Here is a 17,959-nt window from a genome sequence, read left to right as displayed (position 1 = left end):
TTTGTTTTGAGAGTGAGAGTTTAATAACATCACACAAAGCTGCTTCATTGAGATTCACATTCATCTGATTCATTACAGCTTTATTTTTGGTGGCGCAGTGGTTAAGAGCGTGGCTGCTAAGCAAAAGTTCGGCAGTTCGAATCCATCAGCCACTCCTTGGAAACCCTATGTATGGGGCAGTTCTACCCTGTCCTATAGGGTCACTGTGAGTCGAGATTGACTTGATGGCAACAGACTTTTGGTTTGTGCTAGTTATCTTCCAGAGCAGGTTTTCCCGAGTGTTAATAGATATACTATTGAAGTGGTACACCCTCACTGTTATCTATTTGTTGTTAAATAAATTGGGAAATATTTCATTAAATTTAAAGTTTTTTCTTTTTTTAATCATTGTTGTTATTAGTCGCTATCATGTCAGCTCTGACTCATGACGACCTTATGTGTAACAGAAATGTTGCCTGGTCTTGCGCCACCTTCACGATCATTGGTACGTTTGAGCACATTGTTGCGGTTATTTATTTATTTTACTGTAGAGCCTTTAAAGTGTCAATAAAACTATCACTCCAAGATGGGACTGTAGTATGAAGCGTTTTCCAAATTTACGTGACCCTAGAACCACTTATTTAAGAGCATTTGGGGAACTGGTATTTCCCAGAATACAGGTTGGTAGACCCACCATAGGGGGTTGCCAGGTGAACTAACAACAGAGTGTGATAAGTACCATTAAAAGTGGTTCAGAGGAGGGAATAATCACTTCAGCTTGGAGGCAATCAGGGCAGGCTTCATGAAGGAGGCCTTTGAGTGGGGCCATGAAAGATGAGGAGAATTTTGACAGACAGGATTGGTAAGTGGGAGCTTTTTAGGTGGAGGCAGAGGTATGAGCAAGGACATAGAGATGGGAAAGCACAAACTTTGTTCAAGGATTGGCAAGCATCTTGTGCTACATCCTCAAGGTGATTTCTCTAGGTCCCAGTATACACGCAGATTCAGCAGATGACCACAGACTATGCTTGGCCCCAGTCAACTCAGAGGAAGTAGGACAGGAAGGATGTAGGGCAAGGCATCATTAGGCTTTCTGCTTTAGAGAAGTGGTCGCTGCAGCAATCCGTGCAGCCCAACAGCCTTCTACACAGTTGTCCAGGAGCTATTTTATCCTTCTCCTCCCCAAGTGTGACAGTTCAGGGCTGATGGAAGGAGACTCATATCGGGCAGGTGAAGGAATCGCTCTGCCTTAGAAGCTCTATGCTCCACCAGAGCCAATAGCTCTTGTTAGAACTCCGTAGGTATAGCTTCCACGGTCTCCACAGGGAACACGCTCAATTTTAAGTGTCGTAATACTCAGGGGAGCCAACAGTATGACTTCTCTTTGGGCATTATAGTTTCTTCCCATCCAGATGTAATTTACTAGTCAGTGATCATTTTTACCATGAGCAATGATCCAAGGAAACAGAATCTGGAAGTTAACCAAAACTCAAATTCTTATTCAGATGCTATGCCCTTTACTCACATCTCTCACATTTTAGGCTAGCAAGGAGATAGGGTTCTGAATTATATGGGTTCTTGAATTCCAAACTAAGGAGTTTGGATTTGAGTAACTTACAGCTTTTCCTCTCACTATTTTTTTTACCCTAAACAGGGAATAGAAAAAGAACATTTAGTGTTTTGACATACCAAAAAACAAAGAAAAAACACAAAGCAACAAAAACAAAACCAAAACCCGTTACTGTCATTTTGATTCTGACTCATAGCAACCCAACAGGACAGAGGAGAGCTGCCTCGAACGGTTTCCCAGGCTGTAATATTTATGGAAGCAGACTGCCACACATTTCTCTTGAGGAGCAGCTGCTGGGTTCCAACCACAGATCCTTTGGTAGTGGCCAAGTCCAAGCGCTTAACCACTGCACCACCAGGGCTCTTTGTTTTGGTATAAAGATATGTAAATATCTAATGTTTATCAGATTCGAGGGTTAGTATGTCTTAGTAGAACCACTGAGTAGGTTAAAATTTAGAAACACATGTGTAGCCATCTTCCATTTGCCATTAATCTTCTGAAATAGAAAGGATTGTGTCAACCCGTAGAAGTAAGCAGGCTTACTTAATATGGTGACCATAAATGTTGTCCTGTTTTGTAAATGTTAAGGGAGTATATGTTCTAATAGCCCAGTGAAAGATGACAAGCAAGTTTTCCAAACTATTTCCAAATAAGGATCTAGGAAACTCTGAGGCTTTACTCCATTGTTCTTTCAGGTAATGGCTGCTCAGGGGGCAGAAGGCAGCAGGTGGGGAAGTTTTTTTTTTTTTTTTATGTATTGAGTACAAACCCTCCATCATTGCAGAAAACTTGTGGCAGTTTGAGTTCAACTTGCTGAAGCAGTAATTGTTAAGTGGGCTATCAATGCCACATCTGAACTCCCACATCTCACAAGAGCCTATGACTTAGCAGCTACTCCGGCTGAAGTCAGCCTCCTGTGGTAGGAATCCATGCTTCGTAGCTTTTCTGCTTTCTCAAGCTCCTACACAACCTACCTCGCTGGCTTCCCTCCCAGGCCTGACTTATTATCTACTCCTAAGATGATAGGAGTTCCTGGTGGCATAAATGGTTAAGCACTGGGCTATTAACCAAAAGGCTGGCAGTTCGAACCCACTCAGAGGCACTTTAGAAGAAAGGCCTGGTGTTCTCCTTCTGAAAGATCACAGCCTTTGAAAACCCTACGGAGTGCAGTTCTACTCTGAAAACACATGGCAAATGGTTGGCTTGGTTGATCTTCCCATGATAAGTAGCTAACCTGAGAAGTTAACGTGTGAATGGAAGAGGAGGACCTGCTTTTGCTCCTGCCCTTTACCCTCAGGCTTAAAGAGGTGTGGTTTAAAGAAGATGCTCAAAGGTCAACAATTACTCTAAAGCAAAGGCGAGAAGGGGGCAGGGAAACTACAGCACTGGAAACAGAACAACCAGACTGTAATTAAAGAGAATGTTGACATGTTGTGAAAAATGAAACTAATGTCAGTGAACAATTTGCATAGAAATTGTCAAAGGGGAACATAATTTGCTGTGTAAACTTTCACAGAAGACACAATAAGTTATTATTAAAAAAAAAAAGACAATGCTCAAGTACTACTTGCCCCCCCCCCCCACCCCATCATGCAATATCTATGACCCATCCAAAACATGACTTTACCTGGGAAGGGGGCACAGTCCAGGCAAGCCAGTGGGATATTTTTGAGCTGGGTTCTTGTCTCCTCAAAAAGGGAGGTAGGGGGCTTCTTCCTCTGCCTGCACACACTCTAGCATACAACAAAAATCTCCACCTCCATCCCTCTCTGTTTAAACCGATTGTGCTAAGCTCCCTTTGTTACAATAAGAACTCACAGTATGTAGACAGGTTAAGAATGCTTTTCATGTTGGTGTTTGACAATGGAAGCACGCCATCAGGGGTCCAAGAAAATAAATTTATTAAACTTTGAAGGAAAAAAATCCACAGACATAAAGAAAGTTAAATATAAACTGTAGGACACAACTAGTCATACTAGTGAATCATGGCTTGTGTGGCCAGCAAAGTACCAAAATGACATTCCAAGACTGATTGAGGTATTTAGCTATTTTTGGCTAAAGAAATGTTGTCAGCCTATTGTGAAATGGTAAGATAGTTCTTCCAAACACAGAGCTTTAAATTGACTTAAGTTCTACATTGATGAAATTTTATGTGACACTAAATTCTGTAGCTCTTGGAGAAAACCATAGCAGCAAGAAAGCAGAAAATCTATTAGACATCTATTATAGAGTAACGTGTTGAACTTTAAACACCCAGTTCTAGCTTTTCACTGTCCTTCCTGCAAGAAAGAGGGAATTTAAGACTACCAGCCATTACGCTTGCTTCCTAAAAAGGTCTGCGTGAAATGGCAGATACTATTTTCTTTCAGTTAAAGCTAATTTTGAAGTTTTATCCTTAAAAAAAAAAAACACGCACACACTTAAAATGAGAACTCTTCAGTGATACGAGATTCTTCTCTCTTTGAGAGATTTTTTTTGAGAGCTATTCCGATGCTCCTAAGAGTGACATTTAGGTTAATAAGGGATCAAGAATTAATTTATAAATTACTCAGCTCCTTCCTTTTCTTTTGTTTACCTGAAGTTCGAGGCCAATCCTCTCGGGGGGACTTAAAAACAGGTAAAAGTTCTTTGACTACTTTAAATAAATTCTAGTAAAGATTTACTGAGGAAGAAGGTTTCTGCTATTGGCTTAAGTAAATTTTGAATTATCGCTGGGGTTTTGGAACCTTGTTTCTCCTCTCCCTTGTTACCGTGAATAATGAGTCAGGCTATAGGCTGAGAAACAAAAACTTACTCCTAGAACTTTTTGTTCCATTAGCCGGTTAACTTCATTTCAACCTGTTTCAACTTACAAAATGCTTTTTGTACCTTATTCCCTTCTTAGGTAACTATGACATAAAACCAACTTGTGTTTGAAGAGATACACTTGCAGAGGTTATAGGGCCTACCTCTCACGAACCACATGCGCTAAAAAAATCACTCCATGTGCTTAATTAAGCATCTTGGTAAATAGGAACCAGCTAGGATTTCTACCTCTCTTAGCCCGTAGCTTTCTTGGTATGAACAAAACTTTGGTGAAGAAAGAGGTTTTTTTCGTTCCTTTTTGGTTCATGCTAGGTTGACCTGTGCAAAGAATTTAACATTTTCTAAATTAATGGATATTTGTTTAAAAATTTAGATGAGTATGTTCCAATAATGCAGGTTACTACAATCATTCTAGAATTGTTTAAGGAGTTCTGGAAGGTATAAAAGGGCCTCGTAAAAAACTAACTTGTTTTCCTTTGGGTGCATTGACCAAAGCGTTAAACCAGCTTTAGACTGTAGTTATTACATTCTTTAGATGGGGTCATCAGAAACTACAGTACAATGTAGTGTAATATAAAATAGCCATACTTGAAGTCTAAATTATTAAAAATATCTTTATCAATTTTTATGTCAAAATAAATGTTTTTATGTATCCAAATTATTTTTTGCATTCTTATCTATAGTTTTAGTTCCAAATTATTAAAAAAAAAAATTTTCACCTGTGCTATAATTTGCATTTCATTTTCCTGAACTGCAAAAGCCACCTGATTTTTCGCTTTTTCAAAAAGCATGATCTATTTACTATACATTAAAAACATAGGCATTCAATGCTTACTTAGTATCACAAAATTAACACCCACAATAACAAGACAATCACGGCCACTAAATAGTCTTTGAGACAATTCTTTAAAAATATTTACAGTTCACACAGAAATATCTATCTGATTAAGTGTCCTTTTTTTTTAATATCATGTTTCAACATTTCAGGAAAAGGCATTTAGAATCCACATCACCCTGCCCCTCAAAAAAGCTTTAAACGTTGTTTTGGTTTATTTATTCATGCCCCTGCCAACTCTTTGCCATTAAGTATGAAGCTCCTGGGAAATCAAAGAAAGGCTACGGCATGATTTTGTTCAGTTGGTCTGTGCTCACGTAGCCACATGATGTGAGAAACTCTTTGTCAGGCAAGGGCAAGGCAGTCGCGTTGAGGACGAGGCCCTGTGGAGACTGTATTATATGGATGGAGGTATAGTCTGGGACAGGCATCTCGGAGCTGGGTACTCGTTCTGCTGCCTCTGATCTCACAGCAGTAGTGGTAAGGCTTTCTGTGGTGATGTAACTGTCTTCCTGGTTAAAGCTTGGCTCCGCATGTGATTCGACCTGGATGTGAGGGGCCACGGCGATGCACTTTTTGGCATCTGCCTCACAGAAGTAGGCGTTGTCCATGATGAAGTTGGCTTGGCGTGGTAAGACCACTTCTGGATGCATGTCACACTGGGATATCCCTGCTTTAAGTTTTTGGCCTGGCGAAAGGACCACACTCCCTGCTGGTGTAATGTCGCTTACCTGGGCATAAAAGTCGATGTTTGCCAGTGAACTCGGATTGCTTAGCTGAGTATGGGCAGCTTGATGAGCTGATTCAGTTCCACCAGTAAGAAGTGGTCCTGGTTTGCTTTCCTCTGCTAGGGTGACAGTGGGCTGCTGAGTAGCAGGGGCAGCCTCAGTAGACTGTGAGCTATTTTGATTCTTCTGGTCAAGGCACAAGAGATCTGCTTCCCCTTTTAACCTTTGTGGCTGAGCCGCCTCTGAGGTACCATCACACATGTCAATGACATTGAAATCAGTCTCCAGAATGTCAGGTTCATAACAGCTGGTACGTCCAGAATCGTCATCTTTTGCCCCAAAGATATTAAGAGATTTTTGAGGGTCATTGCTTAGAAGTCTGTCTGTGTCTGATCCTTCAGCCTTTTCATCAGGGTCATCAATGTCTAGCTCAATAAACTCAACCCAAGAGTCATCATTGTAGAATTCAGGTTTATAGTTGTCATGAATGGCTAAGATTGTGTTCACTTCTTCTAGTTTTCCTTCCTAGGAAGCAGAATAAAAATGAAAATCTATAAAAAGAAACCTGCCATGATTTAGCAAGTAACATTCAGAGACTAAGTATGGTTATAATAAGACAGATCATAGCAAAAACACATAATAAGAAAAAATACATCAGGGTAGATGATTTTCATAATTTTAAAAGATGTAATATTTAAAGAAATTTCCTCCATGAGAAGGGGTACAAAAGAAATCAAATGTGATACATATAGCTTGCTGAAACTCTCAACATAGACCAATCTCTTAACCACTCTGCCACCAGGGCTCCAAATTGTGCATAGCGCTACTTAAATGATATCTGAAAAACACTGTTTATGTTGAGAGTTATAGCAAGCTTCATGTATCACATTTGATTTCTTTTGGACTCCTTCTCATGCATGATTTAGATAGATTCATTAATTACCTTGAGAAGATCTGGATCAATTCCTTTAATCTTTGGAACTGGAACTGGGGGCAGAATCAGCATCTTAATCCTTGAAAACAAATATAATTTTGGTTTGATGTATCTTAAAAGTTACATATTGTATTATTTCAAAAGCTAGAAATAAAATATTGGCAGAATCATTACTTATTATTCTAAATATTCTTGTACTTTATATAAATGAAATATGAGAAAGAAAAGGAAAATATTAAGCAGCAAATAATTAGTGAAAACTGTAGAAAAACAAACAAAAAAAAAAAAGGAAAAACAAAAACAACAATTAAAAAAAGCCCTCATCTGAAGTTAATTTATATAAAACATGGTTTTCCTCTGATTTTTTCCCTCCTTAATACCTTTTATTGACAGCCAGCTTTAGTGTTTGGGAGTGAGAAATTTTATTCTGTTTTAAGCCAATTTCCATGTCAAGTATAAGGAAGGCAATTTTAAGGTACACCTTACCAGTAATTTGCAGAGAAAAAAGAAGGAAGGAAAGAAGGAGGGAGGGAAGAAGGGAGGGAGGGGGGAGAAAGAAAAGAAGGGAGGGAAGGAGGGAGAAGGGGAGAAAGGGGGAAGGAGGAAGAAGGGGAGAAAGGGGGAAGGAGGAGGGAGGGGGAGGGAGAGGGGGAAGGGGGAGGGAGGGAAGGAAGGAAAGAAGGAAAGAAGGAAGGAAAAGATTCAATGTGCACAGAGCCAAAATTATTTGCACCCTCAAAAAGGTGAAGTGGGATAAGTTATATAAGTAGGAAACTAAAGCAATTACCTGATTGGGCCCTACAGACTTCAGGGTCTACTATCCTGGTATAAAGTCACCACATGCCTAGAAATTTCATGCTAAATATAACATTATCTAAGATGATCATATTAACCCGGTCACCACTGCAGGGCTCATTTCAGATACCCAAAACCCACTGCCGTCGAGTCGATTTCAGATAGGACAGACTAAATCTGAACTATCTTTAATTAATCAGTATGGATTTATATATACAATTCTACAATGCACTTAATTTTTCTGTTCCAAACATTTAAATTATATTTTTGGCCATAATTCATGTCAATGTCTATGATCCCTATTTCATTCCTTGTTGTAGCCTCAGCACTTAGAATAATTCCTGGCACATAGAAGATACTCAATAAACATTGGTCATATATATTTGGATAAATCATTTACCTAGCTTGTTAGAAGTATAACTGGAATTTGTCTTAAAATCAGCGTTATACCCCTGGAAAAAAGCTCAGCAATCAGAGATTATCCAGTACAACCAACTTACTTCTGTTGCTAAAAACCAACCAACCAACCAACCAACCAACCAACCAACCAACCAACCAACCAACCAACCAACCAACCAACCAACCAACCAACCAACCAACCAACCAACCAACCAACCAACCAACCAACCAACCAACCAACCAACCAACCAACCAACCAACCAACCAACCAACCAACCAACCAACCAACCAACCAACCAACCAACCAACCAACCAACCAACCAACCAACCAACCAACCAACCAACCAACCAACCAACCAACCAACCAACCAACCAACCAACCAACCAACCAACCAATATCTAAACCTTAAGTGTTTTGAGATGCCACTGTTGGGCAAGGATGGCAGTCTGATTTTTGGATATCAGCTGATACTCCACTTTGTGTGAATGGACAGTATAGTCCATGCAATACAGACCCATTCTTTGGCTATTTCCATCTGACTTTTTACTTAATCCAAGGAATAAGCCAAAATTCATTTTTTAAGTTGCTTTGAGTAACCTTCACTATGCTTACTCAGTGGGGCAAGAGTTAAAACAAATTGTTACTGATGAATAGAAGATATGAAGGTCTCTGGGTAGAGCATATAGAAATAAACTATTACTAAAAATAATTGCTATTTTTTAAGTATCTCTGATGAACCAGACGTTGTGAGTTGTATTTTACACTAAATCATGAGCCAGCAAATTACGATTTGTGGGACAAATCTAGGCCACTACCTAATTTTGTAAATAAAGTTTTATTGAAACACAGCCATGTTTACATATTATCTATGGCTGCTTTCATGCCACAGTGGCAGAGTTGAATGGTTGCAAAAGAGACTGTAACCAGTAAATCAGTTGCCATCAAGTTGATTCTGACTTACCATGACCCCATGTGTCTCAGAGTAGATTGTGCTCCATTGGGTTTTTCAGTGGCTGATTTTTTGAAAGTAGTCTATCACCAGGCCTTTCTTCTGAGGAGTCTCTGGCTGGACTTGAACTGCCAACATTTTGGTTAGTAGCTGAGCACATTAACTGCTCATACTACTCAGGGACTCCAAAATATTTACTATCTGGCCTTTTACAGAAAAAGTCTGACCCCTGCCCTAAACATTTCATTTAATCCTTACAACCACCAGGGAAGCAGATGATATTAGCCTCACTTTACAGATATAGAAAGATGTAGAGATTTAAGAAACGTGTCCAAATCATGTGCTAATACTTGGCACAGCTGCTGCTCAAGCCCAGAGTATCTGACTCCAAAACCCACACTCTCTGCCCTTGGCCATGTTGCTGTGTTATCTGGATCTATATCTCTAAATGAATATTTCAAATGTTCAAAAACATATAAAAATACCACATAACTCTACAGGAAGCAGATTCCCAAATGGCTAATGGCTGACTTAGTTATGTATGTCTCTCCTTTTTGAAGAGGATGATGCATTTAGACACATGTTAGTAGTTAGCTTTCTAGGCACTGCGGTGGCTTTATGCCAGGGTAGTAGACCCTGAAGTCTGTAGGGCCCAAGCAGGTAATTGCTTAAGTTTGCTACTTAGTGAACTTGGAACATAGCCTATGAATTCGGATTGCATCACACACAGTCAGGTTCAGTGATCACATGTGGTCCTGGGAGGAACAGGTCAACTTGTTTAGGTTTTGAGGTGAGAAGGTAGCTCTTGGAGAGTAGCTTTATTAAGGAGGTCCGTATCATGAGGTGTGTACAGTATTTAGCCCAGGCCTCTTAATGTCCTCATATACGACCTCACTGATAGAGTCTATTAATGGAGTTGTTGTTAGCTGCTGTCAAGTCAGCCTCTAACTCATGACAACCCATATGCACAACAAGGTTGAACTGTTGTGGTCCACAGGGTTTTCACTGGCTGATTTTGGAAGTAGATTACCAGGATTTTCTTCCTAATCTGTTTTAGTCTGGAAGCTCCACTGAAACCTGTTCAGCGTCACAGCAACATGCAAGCGCTCCACTGACAGACAAGTGGTGGCTGTGCTTGAAGTGCACTGGCTGAGAATCTTGAACCCAGGTCTCCTGCATAGAGGGTGAGAACTCTATCTACCACTAAGCCACCACTCACCAAAAAAACAAATAAACAAATAATAAAAAAAACCATCGCCATTGAGTCAATTCCAACTCACAGCAACCCTACAGGACAGAGTAGAGCTGCCCCATAGGGTCTTCAAGGAGTACCTGGTGAATTCGAACTGCCAACCTTTTGGTTAATAGCTGAACTTTTAATCATGATGCCACCAAAGAAACCACTTCTATAAACCTGTAAATTTTCTATGATAAATAGGACGAATTGAGTTTTATATAAATGGTAAACGTAGAACTAGAGATCAGGTTTTATTGGGTTTAATTAAAAACTTCACTCACAACTTGTAAAAGGAATATTAAATAATAATAATGAAATCTAACAGCACAACTGGCAAAAACATATTAAAGAAGACTATTTTACACATACCTTTGCTGTTTAGAAAATATGAACACAAATAGCATCACAGTTAGCCCAAATATTCCAAAGATAATAATTAACAACCATGGAAAACGGAAATCTGAAACACAAAAGAATAATATCTCACTCACAGAATCATAAACAGTTGAAGCAAAGCTTGTATTTCACATAAGCCTATTTCCTAATTTGAAATCATCTACTAAAGTCAGTGATTTCACTGGATAGCCACTAAAACAGAAGACAAGGATTTAAGGAGCATTTTCTGCTCCAAGAACACCTCTGTCCATGTTCTCAAATTCTTCACATCAAAAAAATAAAAAACAAACATACAGTTTAAACACAATCCATGTTTACAAACAAAACTGCCTTAAGTATCTTGTGTGTTCTGGGTGTGTCATTAAAGGCTCTAAGAAAAAGTGCAACTCGTCAATGTACTGCTTTGCCCAAATAATGGTCACTCTGTGGGTCCTTCCTTCCTTCCTTCCTTCCTTCCTTCCTTCCTTCCTTCCTTCCTTCCTTCCTTCCTTCCTTCCTTCCTTCCTTCCTTCCTTCCTTCCTTCCTTCCTTCCTTCCTTCCTTCCTTCCTTCCTTCCTTCCTTCCTTCCTTCCTTCCTTCCTTCCTTCCTTCCTTCCTTCCTTCCTTCCTTCCTTCCTTCCTTCCTTCCTTCCTCCCTTCCTCCCTTCCTCCCTTCCTCCCTTCCTCCCTTCCTCCCTTCCTCCCTTCCTCCCTTCCTCCCTTCCTCCCTTCCTCCCTTCCTCCCTTCCTCCCTTCCTCCCTTCCTCCCTTCCTCCCTTCCTCCCTTCCTCCCTTCCTCCCTTCCTCCCTTCCTCCCTTCCTCCCTTCCTCCCTTCCTCCCTCCCTCCCTCCCTCCCTCCCTTCTTTCTTTTTTGAAGATATATCCATTAACAATCAGAACTTGGAATGCATGAAGTATGAATTTAGGAAAATGGGAAATCATCAAAAATGAAAAGGAACACATAAACATCGACGTCCTAGGCATAAGTGAGCTGAAATGGACTGAGATTGGCCATTTTGAATTGGACAATCATATAGTCTACTATGCTGGGAATGGCAACTTGAAGAGGAATGGTGTTGCATTCATCATCCAAAAAAACGTTTCAAGATCTATCCTGAGGTACAATGCTGTCAGTGATAGGATAATATCCATATGCCTACAAGGAAGAGCAGTTAATACGACTATTATTCAAACTTACGCATCAACCACTAGGGCCAAATATGAAGAAATAGAAGATTTTAATCAGCTGCTGCAGTCTGAAATTGATCGAACACGCAATCAAGATGCATTGATAATTACTGGCGATTGGAATGCAAAAGTTGGAAACAAAGAAGGATCAGTAGTTGGAAAATATGGCCTTGGTGATAGAAACAATGCCGGAGATGGAATGATAGAATTTTGCAAGACCAACAACTTCTTCATTGCAAATACCTTCTTTCACCAACATAAATGGCAACTATACACATGGACCTAGCCAGATGGAACACACAGAAATCAAATTGACTACATCTGTGGAAAGAGACAATGGAAAAGCTTGATACCATCAGTCAGAACAAGGCTCGGGGCCAACTGAGGAACAGACCATCAATTGCTCATATGCAAGTTCGAGCTGAAATTGAAGAAGATGAGAGCAAGTCCACGAGAGCCAAAATATGGCCTTGAGTATATCCCACCTGAATTTAGAGACCATCTCAAGAATAGATTTGACACATCGAACACTAGTGACCGTCGCAGACTAGTCGAGTTGTGGAATGACATCAAGGACATCATGCATGAAGAAAACAAGAGGTCTTTGAAATGACAGGAAAGAAAGAAAAGACCAAGATGGATGTCAGAGGAGACTCTGAAACTTGCTCTTGAGTGTCCAGCAGCTAAAGCAAAAGGAAGAATTGATGAAGTAAAAGAACTGAACAGAAGATTTCAAAGGGCCTCTCGAGAAGACAGTATTATAATGATATCTGCAAAGAGCTGGAGATGGAAAACCAAAAGGGAAGAACACACTCAGCATTTCTCAAGCTGAAAGAACTGAAGAAAAATTCAAGCCTCGAGTTGCAATAGTGAAGGATTCCATGGGGAAAATATTAAACGATGCAGGAAGCATCAAAAGAAGATGGAAGGAATACACAGAGTCATTATACCAAAAAGAATTAGTCGATATTCAACCATTTCAAGAGGTGGCATATGATCGGGAACCGATGACAGTACTGAAGGAAGAAGTCCAAGCTGCTCTGAAGGCATTGGCAAAAAACAAGGCTCCAAGAATTGATGGAATATCAATTGAGATGTTTCAACAAACAGATGCAGCGCTGGAGGTGCTCCTTCGTCTATGCCAAGAAATATGGAAGATAGTTTCCTGGCCAACTGACTGGAAGAGATCCCTATTTATGCCTATTCCCAAGAAAGGTGATCCAGCTGAATGTGGAAATTATAGAACAATATCATTAATATCATACACAAGCAAAATTTTGCTGAAGATCATTCAAAAACGGCTGCAGCAGTATATTGGCAGGGAACTGCCAGAAATTCAGGCCGGTTTCAGAAGAGGACGTGGAACCAGGGATATCATTGCTGATGTCAGATGGATCCTGGCTGAAAGCAGAGAATATGAGAAGGATGTTTACCTGTGTTTCATTGACTATGCAAAGGCATTCGACTGTGTGGATCATAACAAACTATGGATAACACTGCGAAGAATGGGAATTCCAGAACACTTAATTGTGCTCTTGGGGAACCTTTACATAGATCAAGAGGCAGTTGTTGGGACAGAACAAGGGGATACTGATTGGTTTAAAGTCAGGAAAGGTGTGCGTCAGGGTTGTATTCTTTCACCACACCTATTTAATCTGTATGCAGAACAAATAATACAAGAAGCTGGACTATATGAAGAAGAATGGGGCATCAGGATTGGAGGAAGACTCATTAACAATCTGCGTTATGCAGATGACACAACCTTGCTTGCTGAAAGTGAAGAGGACTTGAGGCACTTACTAATGAAGATCAAAGACCACAGCCTTCAGTATGGATTACACCTCAACATAAAGAAAACAAAAATCCTCACAACTGGACCAATGAGCAACATGATGATAAACGGAGAAAAGGTTGAACTTGTCAAGGATTTCGTTTTACTTGGATCCACAATCAATAGCCATGGAAGCAGCAGTCAAGAATTCAAAAGACGCATTGCATTGGGCAAATCTGCTGCAAAGGATCTCTTCAAGATGTTGAATAGCAAAGATGTCACCCTGAAGACTAAGGTGTGCCTGACCCAAGCCATGGTATTTTCAATTGCATCATATGCATGTGAAAGCTGGACAATGAACAAGGAAGACCAAAGAAGAGTTGATGCCTTTGAATTGTGGTGTTGGTAAAGAACATTGAATATAGCACGGACTGTCAAAACAAGGAACAAATCTGTCTTGGAAGAAGTGTGGCCAGAAAGCTCCTTAGAGGCAAGGTTGGCGAGACTGCGTCTTACATACTTTGGGCATGTTGTCAGGAGGAATCAGTCCCTGGAGAAGGACATCATGCTTGGCAGAGTACAGGGTCAGCGGAAAAGAGGAAGACCCTCAAGGAGGTGGATTGACACAGTGGGTGCAACAATGAGCTCAAGCATAACAACAATTGTAAGGATGGCTCAGGATCGGGCAGTGTTTCGTTCTGTTGTACATAGGGTCGCTATGAGTTGGAACCAAATCAATGGCACCTAACAACAACAACAACATATCTATCTGTCTGTCTGTCTGTCTGCCTGCCTGCCTGCCTGCCTGTCTGTCTGTCTGTCTATCTATCTATGGAGCCATGGTGGTGCAGTGGTTAAGAGCTTGGCGGCTAACCAAAAGGTCAGCAGTTCGAATCCACCAGCCACTCCTTGGAACACTGTGGGGTGGTTCTACTCTGTCCTATAGGGTTGCTATGAGTCAGAATCAACTCGATGGCAATGGGTTTGGTTTTACATACATAAAATGTATATATGTATGTATGTGTATATATACATATATATATAAAATATATCCCACCATTTATATTTCTACATTTACTGAAGAAGTAGATCCTCAGATTGAAGATCTATCAGAAAGATGGGGGCAGAGTTTTTATTTAAATATCATGAGTGAAACTTCTTAGACATGCAGAGCACATGTTTTACGACTTAAAAAAAAATCCTTTGGTAAAAAATGATAACTGAAGGGCTCCCATCTTCATATTTCAGTATATTTTGTATTAGACTTGGGGGAATTTGTTAAAAAAGATGTCTATTTCATTTCTTAAGAACAAGGGCCTACTGGCCACCTTGTGGCTATTTCCCAGTATTCTTACTACAGTGGCAGAGGCTAATTGCTTTTTAATAAAAAAGATATTTGGAACTTACCTTAATGTTGCTTTAATAAAAGTAGGCCTTTATGTCATAATACTCTTTTATTTAACAATAGTTATTAAAATTCCCCATGGAAATATTATGAGTATTGTAAAGAATTAGGGAGCCCTAGTGGTGCAGTTGTCAAGAGTTATGGCTGCTAACCAAAAGGCTGGCAGTTTGAATCCACCAGGTGCTCCTTGGAAACCCTATGGGGCAGTTCTACTCTCTCCTATAGGGTCTTTATGAGTCAGAATCGACTCAACAGCAATGAGTCTGGTTTTGGTTTTAAAGAATTAGAGGGAGAGAAAATATCATTTTTTTATCTTGTGGTATCTATAATTTTATACCAATTCAGGAACATAACATAAAGCTATAGTTTTTTTTTTTTTTTTTTAAACACAGAAGGAAAAGCCACTTAAAAAAAAAAAATCCTTGTTAAGTAAATTAAATACCATCACAATAAGTTTAAAGTTTGTGTGGCAATTGTACTCTTAAAACCAGAATTACATCAAATACTACTTGAAACAAGCAGTCCTATTAACTGGAGTTTAGAAAAAATGGTGCTACAGAAATTTTCATGTCAGTACAAGTTAGCATCATGAGATTCTACTTGTACAATAAATGCAGAAATACAAATTTCTCTGTATCTTATGATTGTTTCATTAACAAACTTCAACTCCTCCTGTGACACTGGAAGCCTTCTTTGTTAAGTGGACATGGGCTGTAGCCAATTCCCATTTTTGAGTCCTAACACTTTATACACTTACCTGCTCAATATTAAGCAGGCTTCTTAATTTAGAATTTAATTATCTTATATGAAAGATTTAATTCTTTTATTTTGAATTCATAGGTCTCACTTTTTTTAACCTTTAATCATCTTTGTAGTTCTCCTATACAGGGTCTTCAAATGTTCCATGATGCCCTTGAGCAGAACTGGCATACTACTTATTAAGTCTTCCTCTAGGTAACAGTTACACTTAAACTTCCTAAAACCGGTAACTCTCTCCATTGACTACCTATGCTTACTCAACATTAGGCTTTCTCTTAGATGCCACATATCCATCCATCCATATAGATATAGAATTTCTTTCCAAGGCACCAGAAAAACATTTTTCTGAGTATAATGCAAGACAAACTCATTGTAAAAAAATTAATATATACATAAAGAATCACTCAAAATTCTACCATCCAGAGATAACCACTGTTAATTTTTTAGTGTATCTTTCTCTCTCTAAACTTCCAATCTACCTCAGGATTTTTTCTGAACTAAGTAATTTAGAAAAGATACCCTCCTTCTGGTTTTGCAATGGATAATAACTATTACAGATAGTGGGCTCAAGGTCTCCTACCCTGACATTTGATGTTAACGTGTATTGACCTGGACAACACCCCAACAGTATATGGATGCATCAACTCTATATTGACAAAAGCCACATTGGCTACCATTTTAATCTTTTTTTTTTTTTTTTACCTTCTTCACATGCAAATGGGCTCATTTGAGGAAGTGTTACATAGAGCACCTCACTGAACTCGCCATATTTTTCAAAGTTTCTTTGCCTGGATCTCACACGCACTTCATATTCTTTATCCAGTCTCAACGAGTACACCGGAACTGATGTTGACAATACAGGGTCCATCTTTCAAAACAAAATACAAGAGCTTATTGGCTAGGTAGTCAACAACTCAACATGGTAAACTCTAGCAGGTGTTCTCCCATCTGAAGTCAAAATGAATTTCAGTAATGTGGGTCATATTTTAAAATGCAGTGGGGGAGTTTGCTGTCTAAAAGTAGATCAAGGGAAATAATTTTGTAAAGAATCATTTTGTTAAATGGGTAAAAGTCCTCAAATTTATTTTGGTATAAACTCAAAGATAAAATAGACTTGCTTCAAGAAATACAGCTATATCTTTAAACCAGGCTGTGAGATATTCTATTAAGATCAAAGCACAATAGAATTATTAGGAAGAATGGCAAAACTATAAAGAAGACTCCACCAGACTGAGTCCAGTACAACTAGATGGTGCCTGGTTACCACCACTGACTGCTCTGACGGGGATCACGATAAGAGGGTCCTGGACAGAGCTGGAGAAAAATGTGGAACAAAATTCTAACTCAAAAAGAAAGACTAGACTTACTGGCCTGACGGAGACTGGAGAAACCCTGAGAGTATGGCCCCCTATCAGCTCAGTAAAGAAGTCACTCCTGAGGTTCACCCTTCAGACAAAGATGGACAGGCCCATAAAACAAAATGAGACTAAAGGGGCAGACCAGCCCTGGGGCAGGGGCTAGAAGGCAGCAAGGGACAGGAAGGCTGGTAATGGGGAACCTAAGGTTGAGAAGGGAGAGTGTTGACATGTTGTAGGGTTGGTAACTGATGTCATAAAACAATATGTGTACTATTTAATAAGAAGACAGTTTCTTCTGTAAACTTTCATCTAAAGTACAAAAAAAAAAAAAATACCCATGAAGAAGACTACAAATGGGTTGCTTGCCCTGTGGGATACTATAATTTTGTTTGGAGGAAGACCTAAGAACAGATAAACATATTTCCACACCAAAACAACTAGACATAAGCAAGTTATATATCTGCATTCTTTAGAAACTCTGGGTATTCATGCATATAGTTACAGAATTGGAAAAGGTCTTAGGAAAACTGTTGGTCTTAATTGAGCTTTCAAGTAATTTTATTAGAAGCAACTACATCTAATCTGCTTGTTCTAGAAAGTTGAAAAAACTAGTTGCTGTCAAGCTGCATCTGACTTGTGGTGACCTCCTGCGTCAGAGTAGAACTATGCCCCTCAGAGTTTTCAATGGTGGATTTTTTAGAAGTAGATCTCCAGGCCTTTCTTCTGAGGCATCTCTGGGTGGACTCTAACCTTTAGCCTTTTAGTTAGCAGTTGAGTGCGTTAACCATTTGCACCAACCAGGGACTCCAGAAAGCTTAAACACTACTTCAAAATAGTTTGGTATTCAAAACATGCAAAGAAAAGTCACT

The 17,959-nt window shown here is 39.5% G+C and overlaps 1 protein-coding gene across 3 annotated transcripts in view; it reads right to left on the bottom strand.

The window, feature by feature from the left end:
• Window positions 1-3,152: 3,152 nt before the first annotated feature.
• GHR (growth hormone receptor) overlaps window positions 3,153-17,959 on the bottom strand; it is a 346,262-nt gene continuing 331,455 nt past the window's right edge. For all 3 annotated transcript variants that reach the window (XM_049863072.1, XM_049863064.1, XM_049863056.1), the window contains exons 7-10: window positions 16,435-16,600; window positions 10,602-10,692; window positions 6,861-6,930; window positions 3,153-6,442 (exon numbers count right to left, since the gene is read on the bottom strand). In XM_049863072.1, the coding sequence (XP_049719029.1) occupies window positions 5,471-6,442; window positions 6,861-6,930; window positions 10,602-10,692; window positions 16,435-16,600 (1,299 nt within the window). In that variant the 3' untranslated portion in view covers window positions 3,153-5,470. The remainder of the gene's footprint in view (window positions 6,443-6,860; window positions 6,931-10,601; window positions 10,693-16,434; window positions 16,601-17,959) is intronic.

The sequence above is a fragment of the Elephas maximus genome, chromosome 2 (assembly GCF_024166365.1).
Source record: "Elephas maximus indicus isolate mEleMax1 chromosome 2, mEleMax1 primary haplotype, whole genome shotgun sequence".
Taxonomy (NCBI): Eukaryota; Metazoa; Chordata; class Mammalia; order Proboscidea; family Elephantidae; genus Elephas; species Elephas maximus.
The sequence above is the reverse complement of the archived record's forward strand: the minus strand, read 5'-3'. Positions and strand labels throughout refer to the sequence as shown.